At 40.1% G+C, this 17,960-nt stretch overlaps 2 protein-coding genes across 2 annotated transcripts; both read right to left on the bottom strand.

Moving 5' to 3' along the window:
• Window positions 1-11,786: 11,786 nt before the first annotated feature.
• Window positions 11,787-12,353, bottom strand: LOC131009717 (uncharacterized). Its single transcript, XM_057937150.1, has one exon. It carries the CDS (start codon window positions 12,351-12,353, stop codon window positions 11,787-11,789), a length of 567 nt encoding a protein of 188 aa, XP_057793133.1.
• A 4,517-nt stretch (window positions 12,354-16,870) lies between these two features.
• LOC131009645 (uncharacterized) lies at window positions 16,871-17,437 on the bottom strand. Its single transcript, XM_057937077.1, has one exon. It carries the CDS (start codon window positions 17,435-17,437, stop codon window positions 16,871-16,873), a length of 567 nt encoding a protein of 188 aa, XP_057793060.1.
• Between the last annotated feature and the right edge of the window lie 523 nt (window positions 17,438-17,960).

Here is a 17,960-nt window from a genome sequence, read left to right as displayed (position 1 = left end):
GATATCCTCCTCATTGGCAACAATGTTGAGCTATTATCGGACATAAAGAAGTGGTTATCCGAACAGTTTCAAATGAAAGACTTAGGAGATGCAGCGTACATCCTGGGGATCAAGGTCGTTCGTGATCGCCAGAAAAGGATGTTGAGCTTATCTCAAGCGTCTTACATTGATACTGTGATTGCTCGTTTTAGCATGCAAAATGCCAAGAAAGGCTTGCTACCTTTTAGACATGGCATTCCTCTGTCTAAGGACATGTGTCCTAAGACGCCTAGTGAGGTTGAGGAGATGAGGAAGATACCCTATGCTTCCGCCGTAGGTAGCCTCATGTATGCGATGCTATGCACGAGACCTGATATTTGCTATGTCGTTGGCATGGTTGCAAGATATCAGTCGAACCCTGGACCAGGACACTGGACTGCGGTAAAGCATATTCTCAAGTACCTGAAACGGACTCGAGATTATAGGCTAGTTTACCAGTCAGACAGTCTATTTCCTTTGGGTTACAGCGATTCGGATTTCCAGGCTGACCGGGATGAGAAGAGATCTACCTCTGGTTATGTGTTTACCTTGGGAGGTGGAGCCGTATCATGGCGGAGTGCAAAGCAGAAGTGCATTGCAGACTCCACCATGGAAGCCGAGTATGTAGCTGCTTCGGAAGCTGCTAAGGAGGCTGTATGGTTCCGGAACTACCTCTTGGATCTAGGAGTGGTCCCTAATTTGCCTAAGAGTATCATAATTTATTGTGATAACTCGGGTGCAGTGGCAAATTCTAAGGAACCCAGGAGCCACAAGGCGTCAAAACACATAGAGAGAAAGTACCACATCATACGAGAAATCGTAAACAGAGGAGATGTGCTAGTAGAAAAGATTGATACATTGGAGAACCTAGCTGATCCTTTCACGAAAAGCTTACCGCAAAAGACCTATGAGAAGCATGCTCGAGGGATGGGATTGCGGTTGATGCCACCCACTTAGAGAAAAACTTTCAGTATAAGTGGGAGAGATGAAGTGAAGTTTTGTAATAGCTAGTATTTAGACACATTGTATACTAAAAGTTTTGCTTTAGTATAAGTGGGAGATTGTTGGATTTGTATACTGAAAGCAAGAACTTTATGCTTGTATACAATGATTCCTGTTATTCACTATTCTTATCTCCTATCTGATTGTGTTCATGATTGCATATGTATGTTCTTTATCTCTGTATAAGTAGATTATATGGTGTGTTGTAGATCACAGAAGACCATATAATTGGAATAACCTTAAGAGATATAATATGATCACAGCCGAAATAACTCAAGGACAAGTTATTGGTTTAGGCTGCAGTATAGATGGAAGTAGTTTGTCTTGGCTACTTGTCTATACTGGTACGTCATTACGTATTGATAGGACCAACAGTTGAGATGTATTCTTCTATCTGACTTAAGTGAAGAATCAAGATCTCGGTGACTCATAAATCTTAATACTAATAAGTATTCAGATATATATGTTAATTCGTATATCACTTTGACTTACTATGGGCGAGAGTTAAATACTAACTCGAGTACTCTGTATCTTGGGTGATAGCGGTTAATATATGATATTTGATTATCTGTATTAGTACCCGTATCCGGTATAGGATAATGACATCCCCTTAAGGAGCTCAATAAGGTTTATTACGCTAAACCCTGCAGGTTGATTAAGTTCAGGCGTAATAATAAAGATTGAGTGGTACTGCTTAAGGAATTATTAAGAGATTAATTAATTTAAGCTGTTAGAGCTCTAATTAATTAATGGATGTTGGATATTTTAAATACGGAGATTTAATAAGTCTAAATACAAGCCCCGACTCATCACCGACAATAAAGGGGTAAGTCAGTATCGGTTCTCTAGTGGAATGAACTGATATTTATAAATTAATTATGGTCTGGGCTGACCATAGATAAATTAATTTATTTGAGGCCCATCTTTATTCCTTGTATCTGGTCCCTGGGCTGGCCCAATGTCTCCTAGCCCAAGTAGGGCAGAAGTCGCCTATCACAAAGAAAGAAGCGCCCCCTACGTATTTTATTATTATAAAATACAGCTGTCAGCTCTCAGGAAAATACACTGATAAAAATTAGGGTTTTTGAGAGCAGAGGGAGGCGCAGAAACGTGAGTGATCTTTCTGCCTTGGGAATTTCCATAGCTCGTTGTCCATCCAACGTTGGGAATTGAGCGAGATACAGTCGAGAAGATCAGAGCTGGAGTCAGATTCTTTCGACACGATCATCAACAGTTTGTGCATCCGATTCTCAAGTAAGTTTTTCCTAACACCTGTGTGCAGCTGTTAAATTCATAGGAGCATGTTAGGATTTAATCGTTGTATGATAAATTAATAATAACCAAGAAACGATCATCGGGCAAAGTGGAACGTTAATTCAATTTAATATTCCTTCACTTCCATCTATACTGCAGCCTAAACCAACGACTTGTCCTAGAGTCATTTCGACTGAGATCATTTTTATATCTCTTAAGGTTATTCCAATTATATGGTCTTCTGTGATCTACAACACACCATATAATCTACTTATATAGAGATAAAGAACATACATATGCAATCATGAACGCAATCAGATAGGAGATTAAATAGTGAACACAGGAATCATTGTATACAAGTATAAAACGTTCTTGCTTTCAGTATACAAATCCAACAATCTCTGTTGGGAACCTTGTGGAATATCCTAACCCTTGTTTTGATGATACCAAAATTCATAGGGCTTAGATGTAATAGACTAGAATCGTTTTTGAACTCAAGTGTTAGAGTTCGTTTCTAGTTAGTTGCGGTGTCAAAGACTGAAGACTGAAGAATGAAGACTGAAGACTGAAGACTGGAGTTACCAACTGAAGTATCAGTTGAAGAATCAGTTGAAGACTGATTATTTAATGCGCGCCATAGACTGATACTAAAGTCAAGTATCAGTTGAACATTCCTCCTAGGACTGATCTTCCAACGTTCAGAGGAAGCCACGTACGCTCAAGTACAGCCGCATTAAATGCAGAGATATCTCAATATCTTATCTCTGCAGAGGTCATTCCTATCTGGTGGTTACTTTTCAGAGATGTCACATCTCCTGTCGATCAAAGAGAGCCGTTTCCACACAGACAAGGAACCTCGAAGATTGAAGCCTCAGCCCAAATTCGAATTGCTCTCCAACGGAAGAAATCTTGAGGACGATTTACGCCAACGGATCTATTCAAGAATTCTCCAACAAATAGCGCTCGAGGATCACTTCAAATCTTCACCGATTCAACAACATAAGCTGAAGCTCTGCCGAAATAGCTACTCAGCCCAAAGCTTAAACCGCTCAAAGCTTGAATCGAAGAAGAGAATTCCAAAGCCAAAATCAGTCACTGCTGATTACAAACATTCTCTTAGACCCTAGGCATATATTCTGTGTACTCAGAAGCCAAAGGTCAAACTTGCTTCAAAGAACTTGTTCTTTGTATGTATAGTTGGCACTCGTTTAAACCTCTCCCCCATAAGAGTGTTTGAGTGATTCGGAGATTCAGGAAGGTACTCTGAACTCTGAAAGAGAAGTCTGAGCACGAGGTGTGCTTAGCAGGGAAATCCTACGCGAGTTGTGTAGGTGCTGAAATCCTATACGAGGTGTGTAGGTAGAGAAACCCTACGCAAGGTGTGTAGGTGCTGAAGAGAGTTTATCTTCAGTTCACGGTTTGCAGTGCACCAGGCAAGCACTTGCGGAGTGGATTGTTGGTCTGATCAACCAGCCGTGGATGTAGGAAAGAGTTTTTCCGAACCACGTAAAAGTCTCTGTGTTGTTTACAGCTTTCAGTTTTACATTCTTAACTGTGTTATTTCAATTGATAAAACTGAACACTGACTAACTGCTAGAGAAACCTTAATCCAACTATCTGCTCCACCGAGGCTATTTGAAACTATGTTTAATTTCCGCTGCATGTGATATCAATCTGACTGAACTATCCTCTGATAGTAAGGAAGAGTGATATCATCTCTATTTTAGCAAACACGACTGAAGCCCTTACGTGGATCAGTTAAGTTCTTGTGACTTAACTGATAACTCTTTACTGAAGAGCTTTCAGTATCAGTCGTCAACCCTGTTGGTCAAAACTAATTTCGGTTAAACAGGTGTCTGGTTTGCTTGTAAAGTTTTTTTTCTATCTCTGACTGAGATCCCTCTGATTGAGGTTGGTAGATAGACCAAAAATAGCCTATAGGTGTATTCCCCCCCCCATACACCTATTCGAGACCCCCCGGACCTAACAATCTCCCACTTATACTAAAGCAAACTTTTAGTATACAATGTGTCTAAATACTAGCTATTACAACACTATCACTTCTCCTACTTATACTGAAAGTTTTCCTAAGTGGGTGGCATTAACCGCAATCCCATCCCTCGAGCATGCTTGTCGTAGGCCTTCTGCAGTAAACTCTTCGTGAAAGGATCAGCTAAGTTCTCCAAAGTATTGATCTTCTCAACCAGTACATCTCCTCTGTGTACGATTTCTCGTATGATGCGGTACTTTCTCTCTATGTGTTTGGTCGCCTTGTGGGTCCTGGGTTCCTTAGAATTTGCCACTGCACTCGAGTTATCACAATAAATTATGATACTCTTAGGCAAATTAGGTACCACTCTTAGATCCAAGAGGTAGTTCCGAAACCATACAACTTCTTTAGCAGCTTCAGAAGCAGCTACATATTCGGCTTCCAAGGTGGAGTCTGCAATGCACTTCTGCTTTGCACTCCGCCATGATACGGCTCCACCTCCCAAGGTAAACACATAACCAGAGGTAGATCTCTTCTCATCCCGGTCAGCCTGGAGTTAGACTGTCTGACTGGTAAACTAGTCTATAGTCTCGAGTCCTTTTCAGGTACTTGAGAATATGCTTTACCGCAGTCCAGTGTCCTGGTCCAGGGTTTGACTGATATCTCGCAATCATGCCAACGACATAGAAAATATCAGGTCTCGTGCAAAACATCACATACATGAGGCTACCTACAGCGGAAGCATATGGTACCTTCCTCATTTCCTCAACCTCACTAGGCATCTTAGGACACATGTCCTTAGACATAGGAATGCCATGTCTGAAAGGTAGCAACCATTTCTTGGCAGTTTGCATGCTAAAACGAGCAATCACAGTATCAATGTAGGACGCTTGAGATAAGCTCAAAATCCTTTTCTGGCGATCACGAACAACCTTGATCCCCAGGATGTACGCTGCATCTCCTAAGTCCTTCATTTGAAACTGTTCGGATAACCACTTCTTTATGTCCGATAATAGCGCCACATTGTTGCCAATAAGGAGGATATCATCTACATAAAGTGCAAGGAAAACCACGTCACCATTAGCATCTAAACGGTACACGGAACTTTCGTTCTCACAACGAGTAAAGTGAAAAGGTTTCATCATAATCTATACTCTGTTCCTGGGTATAGCCTTTCGCCACCAGTCTGGCTTTAAAAGCCACGACTTCGCCATCCGAATCTCTTTTTCTCTTGTATACCCACCTACTACCTATGGCCAAGAAGTCATCTGGTAATTTAGTTTTCTCGTATACATCCATAGCAGTCATGGATTCTATTTCAAAAACCATGGCGTCGTACCAAGAATCTGCATCTATATCTTCCATCGCTTGTCTAAAGTTGTCAGGGTCGATATCCTTTTGTTTATCAACAGGAAGAAGATCCGAAGATTTTCCCAAGAACATGAATCGATCGGGTTGGACGATAACCCTCCCACTACGACGAAGCGGTGGTGGTACAGCTGTGACAATGGTTTGTGCAGTGTCCTGTGGTGCATTCACTTGCACACTTGGCTGGGGTGATGGAATCGCCTGTCCATTGCCTTCGATTTCTTGAAGGACAATCTCGAACTTAGACTTGTGTTTATCTATATAATCCTGTTCCAAGAATCGTGCGTTGGTGCTAACAACCACTTTCTGATCCTTAGGATTATAGAAATAACCACCTTTCGTTTCCCTTGGATATCCTACAAACAACATTACTTCGCATCTAGGCTCCAATTTCTTTGCCTCTTTGTCAAACACGTATGCAGGACAACCCCATACCTTTATATGATGCAAGCTGGGCTTTCGCCCAGACCATAATTCGGTAGGAGTCTTAGGCACATACTTGGACGGTACTAGATTCAGCAAGTAAGCCGTTGTTTCCAAGGCATATCCCCAAAACGAAATAGGCAACGATGCATAACTCATCATTGATCGTACCATTTCCAAAAGAGTTATATTTCTTCTCTCCGCTATACCATTCTATTGGGGAGTACCCGGTGCAGTCAATTGGGATGTAATCCCAAAATCTGACAAGTATTGCTTAAACTCGTTTCGAGGTATTCGCCACCGCGATCAGACCGCAATGACTTGATAGATTTACCCAATCTCTTCTCCACTTCCGCCTTGAATTCTTTGAATTTCTCAAAGCATTCAGATTTGTGTTGAAGTAAGTAAATATACCCATATCTTGAGTAATCGTCAATGAAAGTGACGAAATACTCATACCCTCCACGAGCTTTTGTGGACATCGGTCCACACAAGTCAGAGTGAATCAATTCCAACACATGTGAGGCCCTATTCCCCTTTGCCTTAAAAGGCCTTGCCGTCATCTTTCCTTCTATACAGGATTCACAGGTTCTAAAAGGAACAGCTTGAAAGTCTTTCAAAATTCCATTCGACACGAGCCTTTGGATCCTGTTTAGATTGATGTGGCCTAATCTTAGGTGCCAAAAATGTGTATATTGTTCATGAGAAAAATGTTTCCTTTTATTTGGATTTGGACAAATTTGTAATGTAGACGCAACATGAACAGAGTTATTAATTGGACATGTAATAGTATAGAGAGAGTTGTTCAAAATTCCGGAACAAATAATCATGTTATTTTTCATGATAGAAACACCTCTATCAAAAGTAACTGAATATCCATCCAAAAATAACTTTGAAACAGAAATTATGTTCCGCCGAAACTCCGGCACATATAAAATATCTCTCAAAACTAAAATGTCATCACCAAAACATAAAGATAAATCTCCAATTGCAACAGCTGTGACCTTCGACGCGTTGCCCATGGAGATGGTGATCTCATCACTTCCCAGCTCCCTTGTCAGCTTGAAGCCCTGCAAGGTGTAACAAACATGGTCAGTTGCCCCCGTATCCACTACCTAAGAATGAGTAGAAAACAAAGCTAAACATGTTTCAGTTACTAAAACTTGTGACGTACCTTGTCCATTTGCTTTGAGCACCGGACAATCTTTCTTCCAATGCCCAGTCTGCCGCACTTGAAGCACTTTCCCTTTCCCGTTGGCTTCTTCACGCCGCCGGTAGGGCCACCCACTTTGCTACTCCCACTAGCTTTCTTGCCTCTCTTGCCCTTCGGACCTTTCCACTTCTTTTTCCCGCCTTTCGACGAAGAAGCAAATCCCTTGGCAGCGACAAGTACCTCTTTCCCGTTTCCCATGACTCCCTCTGCCATAACTAGAGCATTCAGCAACTCGTTAAGAGTATAGTTGGCCTTGCTCATAATGGCATTGAGACGGAAGTTCTCAAAAGTCTTGGGGAGAGTATTCAGGATGATAATGACTTTGACATCCCCTTCGATACCTCCTCCGAGTAACTCGAGCCTATCAAAAAGATTTATCATGTGCATGACATGCTCGTGTACAGAACTGCCCTCGCTTATCTTACATGCTAAGATTTCTCTCATTATGTTAAAGCGAGCAGATCTCTCGGACTCCCCATAAACTTCAGTGAGGTTCAACATGATGTCAGCCGCGTCATTCATGACCTGATGCTGGAGTAGCAAAGTTTGTGACATAGTCGTCATAATATAGCAAACACAAAACAGCAGGCAAAGAGCATAAAGGATTAACACCACTACATGCAAAGAACAGAATAAAAGAAAAACATTCTTCGTGACCCATTCGTGGAATCCCAATTCTAATCTATTACATTTAAAACAGAAAAGAAAAACTCAAAAAATGTAAACACTGCTCGAAACAGCTCCATCAGGCCCGTCTTTGAAAACTAGGGTTTAAGAACCCCTAGCGTTTGCTTCGAGATACGTGCGCTACTTCCTTCGCAGCCTTGGCAAAAACAGAGCAGCGACAGGTTCTGGCAAGAGCAGAGACCGCTCAAAAGACAGAGCAGAGACTGCTCAAAGCCATAGCAGAGACCGCCGCTGGCAGAGCAGAGCTCGCAGCCAGAGCAGAGCTCACTGCCAGAGCAGAGCTCAAAGGCAGAGCAGAGCTCACTGCCAGAGCAGAGCTCACTGCCAGAGCAGAGCTCAGAATGCTCAGAGTTAGAGCCGAACTCAGGCTGCCCAGAGCCAGAGCCGAAGCCCAAAGTGCTCAGAACCAGAACCAACTCCAGAGGGAGAGCGCAGCAGCTCTGAAGCCAGAGTGCAGCAGTTCGGAAGCTAGAGTGCAGCACAGCCTGAAACCTGTTCATCCACTCCAAAAACCTATTCTTCGTTCTCCGTCTGATCGTCATCGTTTGCGTCTCATTTTACCATATTTACAGATTACAGCCGAACAACAAAAACAACGGAAGTCCTAATCTAACCACGGATTTTCTCGTGGTGGAAAAATAATTACAACGTCAAAAACGACGTATCCCATGAATCAACAGACCACGAAGAACAGCAGCAGCAAAACAAAAAAAAAAACAACGCATATTATTAATCGTACGTGAATTAACTGACAGAGCCAAGAAAAGCAATCCATGCTCTGATACCAATTGAAGGATTATAGCCCCAATAGGACCGTTTCTCGGATATCTTAATTCACCACACAACGATTAATCTCTAACATGCTCCTATGAATTTAAGTGCTGCACATTGGAGTTAGAAACACTTACTTGAGAATTGTATGCATAGGCTGTCGATGATTGAGTTGAAAGACTCCAGTTCTGATCTTCTAAATTGTATCCCGCTCAACTTTCACCGTTGGATGGACAACGAGCTGTGTGAGTTCCTAAGGAGAAATTAGCCTACTCAAAGTTGCGCCCCTCTGCTGCTCTCTCGAAACCCTACGTATCATGTATTTCTTCCTGAGAGCTGACAGCTGTATTTAAACACAAAATACAGTCCTAGGGCACCAGGAACTGTGATAGGCGAAAATTCTCCTACTAGGGCAAAGGAGACTTTGGGCCAGTCTAGGGACCAGATACAAGGAATAAAGATGGGCCTCTAATGAATTAATTTCTATGATCAGCCCAGATCATAATTAATTCATAAGTATTAATTCATTCCACTAGAGAATCAATACTGACTTACCCCTTTATTGCCGGTGATGAGTCGGGGCTTGTATTTAGACTTATTAAATCTCCGTATTTAAAATATCCGATATCCATTAATTAATTAGAGCTCTGACAGCTTAAATTAATTAATCTCTTTGTAATCCTTAAGCAGTACCACTCAAACTTTACTATTGCGTCTGAACTTAATCAACCTGTAGGGTTTAACGCAATAAACCTTGTTGAGCTCCTTAAGGGGATGTCATTATCCTATACCGGATACGGGTACTAATACAGATAATCAAATATCATATATTGACCACTATCACCCAAGATACTGAGTACTCAAGTTACTATATAACTCTCACCCATAGTAAGTCAAAGTGATATACGAATCAACATATATATTTGAAATCTTATTAGTATTAAGATTCTATTAAGTCACCGAGATCTTGATTCTTCACTTATGTCAGATAGAAGAATACATCTCACTTTGATCCTATCAATACGTTATGACGTACCAATATAAACAAGTAGTCAAGACAAACTCTTTCCATCTATACTGCAGCCTAAACCAACGACTCGTTCAAGAGTCATTTCGGTTGTGATCATTTTTATATCTCTTAAGGTTATTCCAATTATATGGTCTTCTGTGATCTACAACACACCATATAATCTACTTATATAGAGATAAAGAACATACATATGCAATCATGAACACAATCAGATAGGAGATTAAATAGTGAACATAAGAATCATTGTATACAAGCATAAAACGTTCTTGCTTTCAGTATACAAATCCAACACTTGATTCAGAGGTTAACAAATATAGGTAGAGTGGAAATGGAGGTAACCTTGATGTTGATGATCTTGTTGGTAAAACCTTGTTTCTGCAGAATTGAGGTTGGATATAAGAAAATAAATTCTGGAATTAATGGGGAGATAGCAAAAAAAATCAATTACCTCTTTCTTGATTTGGAAATTGTTTTGAAAACTTGAAGGAACCGTGAGTGTAGAATGTAGATTAGGGAGATGGTGTGAGAGAGAGAAAAAATTTAGCTTAATAAGAAAGCTAAAGGCAAGTGGATAAGATTTGGCTTATTGAGTAAGATAAAAGAGGAATATGTTTGGCTTAATAAAGAAGCTAAAATGTGTGGATAAAGATAATAGGATATTTGAGGTTAAATAATTTAATAAGGCAAGCGGGTGATTGTGGAGTAAAATCAAGCAAGTGGGTGGAATTAATAAAATTAAATTCATGAATTCTAATTAAATAAAATTCTTTAATAACGAAAATCCTTGATCACTAAAAATGATAGTGTCCAACTTGAAAACTCAAGATTTCGATGACAAACAAGGATAAATGTTACTCATATAAATATACTCAAAATCAGGAACAACATTCTATGCAACACCTTTGTGTGAAATCCTTAAAATATATATATTGGGCTCATATTATATACATTGAGCACTTCCTTCAAATTCAAAAGACTAATTTTTTTTTTAACAAAAAGCTTTTGAAAATAATTTTGTTGGAATTAAAATGAATCTTTTTTTTTTTATCCGGCGTGAATCACCTTAATCTAAGTTCAAAATAAATTCTAAACTTAATAGAAATAGGCGGGGTATTACATCCCTCCCTCCTTATAAAAATTTCGTCCTCGAAATTTCATATCAGGGTCATCTAGTTTAGAACACTAGGCATTCATTTCATTCAGCTTTTATGCGGCATTGAAAATACACATGACCTTAACTTTCTAATAGCTCGACATCGTTCTTCAACCAGAAATTTTCTCCAAAATCTGGTACGTCATTATGCCGTGGAACTCATCTTCTCTTTTCTTGGGGATTGGAGCGAGATCTTCTTTCGCAACAAAGTATTGTAGCTCTGACTTGAGTAAGTCTATCAATTCTAGGATTACGTCAAATTCTATCGTAGAAATAACACGCGAGTCTATCTGAATGTTCCAGCGCCTATATCGAGCTATGAGTTCGAGATAACGTCCTTACCATCCGGTTTTCCACCGTCAGTTGTCCTAACTTTTAAAGTCGTTTCAGACGATTGTAACGTCAATTATTGTTTCTTAAGGGCATAGGCCCTAGCGTATCGTGGTTGTCCCTGGTATCCTCTAGGACTTTGGTTCTGTCGCTGCCGGTTTCCGGGAGTTTGTTGTTATGGCGTTCCTCCTCTTTTCTTTGGGCATGCTGAAGCAAAATGCCCAGGTTCCCCGCGGTAATAACAAACATTTCTTCCCTTTATACATTCCCCTAAATGGGGTTTCCGACACTTTGGGCAAGGTGGTGGAGTCATAGCTTGCGGCTGTTTGTTCTGGTGCTGATTCGGATTTTGATTAGCAACCCATGGTTTCTTCCTACTTTCATTTCCAGAGTTCCCCCCAGTTCCCTCAATCCATTTCCTTTTTTCTTTACTACCATCTTGAGGTGGCACAAATCCAGACTGTCCGGGAGCTTTTCCTTTCTCTCTTGCCAGCAGTGATTCAATGGTGAGGGCTTTGCTCAATGTTTGTGCATACGCAAGACCTCCTTAGGTTGCTAAAGAAATCGCTATCTCATGGCGCAATCCATTTCTGAATTTTTCTGCACGCTTCTCATCAGTGTCCACCAACGTCGGAGCATATCTTGATAGTTGATTGAAGGCCCTGTCGTACTCAGTCACTGTCCCAGCCCTCTGCTTCAGATTCCAGAACTCGTTATGATTCTTCTGTCTATAGCATCCTGGTATGTACTTCTCATATAACTCAATCTTAAAATCTTCCCAAGTGAAATTTTCCCATTGTTCATCCGTCGTCGTGCGTCTGACTGACTCCCACCAGAAATCGACTTCGTCCACTAGTTGGTAAATTGCACAAGTTACTTTATCTTCGTCATCGCAACGGATGTAGCTGAAAATTTGCTCCACTACCCTAACCCATTTCTCGGCATCCGCGGGATCGCCCAGTCCATCAAAAGTCGAAGGCTTTTCCTTGCGAAACTTTTCTTCAGCAGTACGATTTGGTGCTACTTGTTGGATTGGCTCTTCAGGGATGAATCTCCTGCCGCGTCCACGACCACGACCACGTCCTTGTCCGCGTCCTCTCGGTGCACCTTCCATTCTGATTTACGAACGATATCAACACACTAGTGAGACTCACTCTGCATATGAACATACTTAGATATATACAAGATATATCGCTTCTATGGTGTAACCATGTGAAAGACTAGTTCTATGTAGGAACAAATCTTAACTGAAGTGGATCCTTAAACTCATGACATTTCTTCTACGTTGTAACATCTCTATGTTAAACGTTGCTATCTTATCATTCCTTACTTAAATCGATCAAACGGCGCTATCACGACTAACATTTCTAAAGTATCATTGGGTAGTACTCGAACGGTTTGTAAGAGGACTCATCATTCAAATCGTATAGGCTGTGAAAACCTAAAACGATTACATAAATCTTTTTATTCATTCAATCATTTGTTTCTTTTTGAAACCTTAAAACATTTGGACAATAAATGTCCCTTTCATGAAAACTTTTCTCAAGTCGGAAAGATTTAGGAAATCTAAGTCGATCTTAAATTCATTGATTCGTTAAGGGCTCGGGTAGTCCCAAACACGACATACATACATTGGTTATATGAGTCAGAGACTCAAAATAACAATATGAAAGCGACAAGCAATTCATACGACATCATTCAGTGAAAGCACGCACTTCTTGAAAACTCTCAAAATATATCTAATAACTTTGAAACTTTTAAATCGTACCTTTTTCTTGTGGCAGTGTGACGGCGAGCTGAGGGTCAACAAATTTTCTTAGAAGTCTAGAGGTACTAATCTAGACTTGACATTAAAAGCTTTTGGTTATCAGAGACATGAAAGAAAACTTATGCTTTGATATCATTCTGTCACACCCCAATTCTTGAAAAATTAACTATAACTGGGGAACGACTCATCATTAAATTGAACAAGGGAAAAACCTTGAGAAATTCGAATAAAAGGAATAACAATCGGGCATCGCCCCTTTGGATGAAGAAAGATAAATATCCAATTGATACAAATCAATCAACAAACACAACAACTTCAGGATCATAAGTTTAGTTTCATGTTTCAGATAACCAACATTCATCAATCAAAATACTTGAGAGTCGAATGTCTAGGCTCAACAAAAGATATCGAATAGGGTCATAACATAAAGGTCTTAAGTTAAGGAAACAAAAGACAATTAAAGGTTAATACTACAGCGGAAGTCAAAACACGGAGTTGAACTATAGCCTCAGCTCTCCACGTCAACACCAGCCATCTTGAAAAATATTTGAAAATATTTGGGCTAACTACTAATATACTTAGTGGGCTGCAACTTTTAAAATATTTCATAATTCGTAAGAGCAGTTTATCCAATCATTCATGACATAACTTAGAAGGTTTTAAAGTAAAAGAACTTCTAAACATGTTAAAACATTTCATTTTATTAGCGCGCCATTGTCACACTCTGTTTAGTTACTCGCTGTGATATCAAACCTTTTAGCCACCGACGTACCGCTTTTTCCCATAACAATTGCCATGAGGATGTAACTCAGACAAGTTGAATTGACCTCGGGACGCTACCCAGGCAGGCCTTACATGATACATGCTCCGGAACACATCCAACCAAGCACCCTTATAACGCCTCTTACATGAATTAGTGCCCGATGGAGATCAACCCACCGAAACAACTAACAAGTGTACACAATTCTCAAACAACGTGTTAGGTCATAAGAGAATCTCGATCGATCCATGAATTGTGAGCCTTAAACATAACAGAGCGCACAAAAATATTTATTGGATAAACAATTTTCAATTCATGAAACATTTAGAGCTTAATAACTCAAGCATACATTTGAAAAATAAGCCCACGTGATTAGGCAAAGCCTGTCGTTTATCTTATCTTTGAACCGAAATAGCAGTCTTAGTCCTCACGATCCAAAAAGCCTACAAGAAGTCTATAATCTTAATAGGTCTCCTGAATCTAATCTTAAACCATGGTAAAGTGTTTAACATCTTATAATTCACTTAGCCGGGTTTTTCAAAATTTAATGGATAAATAATTGAAAACAATTCTCTTGAGTTAAGAACACCAACAATATTCTTACTCGACTTTCTTTTGTAATTGGAATTATAAATAACCAATTAAATCATGATGCAATGCATGACTCATTTCATACTTAAGCATATAATAAGTGTTTACTTAAAATATGCACAAACCCAATGAGTAAAGCCCAGCTGTTTTAAAAGAAAAAAGGCCCAACACGTAAGCCCAAAACCCATCCCCCCCTACGCTCCTCTACTCTCCAAGCTCTGTTCTGCCCCTCTCGCCCTCTGCACTGCCCCTCTCATCCTATGCTCTGCCCCTCGTTATCCCAGCGCTGTTACCCCAGCGCTGCTCTCCAAGCAACCAAGCACACACAACACCATAAGCTTCTTTACCGCATCTGCTTCACTGACGAACAGCAGCAGCCATTAGGCCACTACCGCCGCCGATCTCTCTGTCTCTATTTGTCTCCCTTTCATTTTTCCCCTTTTATTTTATAATAACCCTAATTACTATGTCTTTCTCCCCTTCTCTCTGGTTTTAGGCAGAAATAGGAAAAGGCGGCCCTGCCGCCGCCGCCGCCATCGCCGGCTGCTGAGCAGCCGCCGGCTGCTCCGCTCTTCCTCTCTCATTTCGGACAGCACACACACACATAGAGAAACAAACCCCCAAATTTCAGTTCAAGATTCACAATAGCATAGATCAGGCTTTTTCTTTAAAAACTGTTCTTTCCATTCATTTCTAAAAACAACTGATTGTACATGTAAAAGATTAGAACATATAGTATGTGTGTGTGTGTATATTGCTGTGGTTCTTTGTTCTTGATTCAAAGGTTAACAAATTAGGTAGAGTGGAAATGGAGGTAACCTTGATGTTGGTGATCTTGTTGGTAAAACCATGTTTCTGCAGAATTGAGGTTGGATATAAGAAAATAAATTCTGGAATTAATGGGGAGATAACAAAAAAAAAAATCAATTACCTCTTTCTTGATTTGGAAATTGTTTTGAAAACTTGAAGGAACCGTGAGTGTAGAGTGTAGATTAGGGAGATGGTGTGTGAGAGAGAAAAAATTTAGCTTAATAAGAAAGCTAAAGGCAAGTGGATAAGATTTGGCTTATTGAGTAAGATAAAAGAGGAATATGTTTGGCTTAATAAAGAAGCTAAAATGTGTGGATAAGGATAATAGGATATTTGAGGTTAAATAATATAATAAGGCAAGTGGGTGATTGTGGAGTAAAATCAAGCAAGTGGGTGGAATTAATAAAATGAAATTCATGAATTCTAATTAAATAAAATTCTTTAATAATGAAAATCCTTGATCACTAAAAATGATAGTGTCCAACTTGAAAACTCAAGATTTCGATGACAAACAAGGATAAATGTTACTCATATAAATATACTCAAAATCAGGAACAACATTCTATGCAACACCTTTGTGTGAAATCCTTAAAATATATATATTGGGCTCATATTATATACATTGAGCACTTCCTTCAAATTCAAAAGACTAATTTTTTTTTTAACAAAAAGCTTTTGAAAATAATTTTGTTGGAATTAAAATGAATCTTTTTTTTTTATCCGGCGTGAATCACCTTAATCTAAGTTCAAAATAAATTCTAAACTTAATAGAAATAGGCGGGGTATTACATCCCTCCCTCCTTATAATAATTTCGTCCTCGAAATTTCATATCAGGGTCATCTAGTTTAGAACACTAGGCATTCATTTCATTCAGCTTTTATGCGGCATTGAAAATACACATGACCTTAACTTTCTAATAGCGCGACATCGTTCTTCAACCAGAAAGTTTCTCCAAAATCTGGTACGTCATTATGCCGTGGAACTCATCTTCTCTTTTCTTGGGGATTGGAGCGAGATCTTCTTTCGCAACAAAGTATTGTAGCTCTGACTTGAGTAAGTCTATCAATTCTAGGATTACGTCAAATTCTATCGTAGAAATAACACGCGAGTCTATCTGAATGTTCCAGTGCCTATATCGAGCTATGAGTTCGAGATAACGTCCTTACCATCCGGTTTTCCACCGTCAGTTGTCCTAACTTTTAAAGTCGTTTCAGACGATTGTAACGTCAATTCTTGTTTCTTAAGGGCATAGGCCCTAGCGTATCGTGGTTGTCCCTGGTATCCTCTAGGACTTTGGTTCTGTCGCTGCCGGTTCCCGGGAGTTTGTTGTTATGGCGTTCCTCCTCTTTTCTTTGGGCATGCTGAAGCAAAATGCCCAGGTTCCCCGCGGTAATAACAAACATTTATTCCCTTTATACATTCCCCTAACTGGGGTTTCCGACACTTTGGGCAAGGTGGTGGAGTCATAGCTTGCGGCTGTTTGTTCTGGTGCTGATTCGGATTTTGATTAGCAACCCATGGTTTTTTCCTACTTTCATTTCCAGAGTTCCCCCCAGTTCCCTCAATCCATTTCCTTTTTTCTTTACTACCATCTTGAGGTGGCACAAATCCAGACTGTCCGGGGGCTTTTCCTTTCTCTCTTGCCAGCAGTGATTCAATGGTGAGGGCTTTGCTCAATGTTTGTGCATACGCAAGACCTCCTTAGGTTGTTAAAGAAATCGCTATCTCATGGCGCAATCCATTTCTGAATTTTTCTGCACGCTTCTCATCAGTGTCCACCAACGTCGGAGTATATCTTGATAGTTGATTGAAGGCCCTGTCGTACTCAGTCACTGTCCCAGCCCTCTGCTTCAGATTCCAGAACTCGTTATGCTTCTTCTGTCTATAGCATCCTGGTATGTACTTCTCATATAACTCAATCTTAAAATCTTCCCAAGTGAAATTTTCCCACTGTTCATCCGTCGTCGTGCGTCTGACTGACTCCCACCAGAAATCGACTTCGTCCACCAGTTGGTAAATTGCACAAGTTACTTTATCTTCGTCATCGCAACGGATGTAGCTGAAAATTTGCTCCACTACCCTAACCCATTTCTCGGCATCCGCGGGATCGCCTAGTCCATCAAAAGTCGAAGGCTTTTCCTTGCGAAACTTTTCTTCAGCAGTACGATTTGGTGCTACTTGTTGGATTGGCTCTTCAGGGATGAATCTCCTGCCGCGTCCACGACCACGACCACATCCTTGTCCGCGTCCTCTCGGTGCACCTTCCATTCTGATTTACGAACGATATCAACACACTAGTGAGACTCACTCTGCATATGAACATACTTAGATATATACAAGATATATCGCTTCTATGGTGTAACCATGTGAAAGACTAGTTCTATGTAGGAACAAATCTTAACTGAAGTGGATCCTTAAACTCATGACATTTCTTCTACGTTGTAACATCTCTATGTTAAACGTTGCTATCTTATCATTCCTTACTTAAATCGATCAAACGGCGCTATCACGACTAACATTTCTAAAGTATCATTGGGTAGTACTCGATCGGTTTGTAAGAGGACTCATCATTCAAATCGTATAGGCTGTGAAAACCTAAAACGATTACATAAATCTTTTTATTCATTCAATCATTTGTTTCTTTTTGAAACCTTAAAACATTTGGACAATAAATGTCCCTTTCATGAAAACTTTTCTCAAGTCGGAAAGATTTAGGAAATCTAAGTCGATCTTAAATTCATTGATTCGTTAAGGGCTCGGGTAGTCCCAAACACGACATACATACATTGGT

Source organism: Salvia miltiorrhiza, chromosome 1 (assembly GCF_028751815.1).
Source record: "Salvia miltiorrhiza cultivar Shanhuang (shh) chromosome 1, IMPLAD_Smil_shh, whole genome shotgun sequence".
NCBI lineage: Eukaryota > Viridiplantae > Streptophyta > Magnoliopsida > Lamiales > Lamiaceae > Salvia > Salvia miltiorrhiza.
This window is presented reverse-complemented; position numbering and strand designations above follow the sequence as displayed.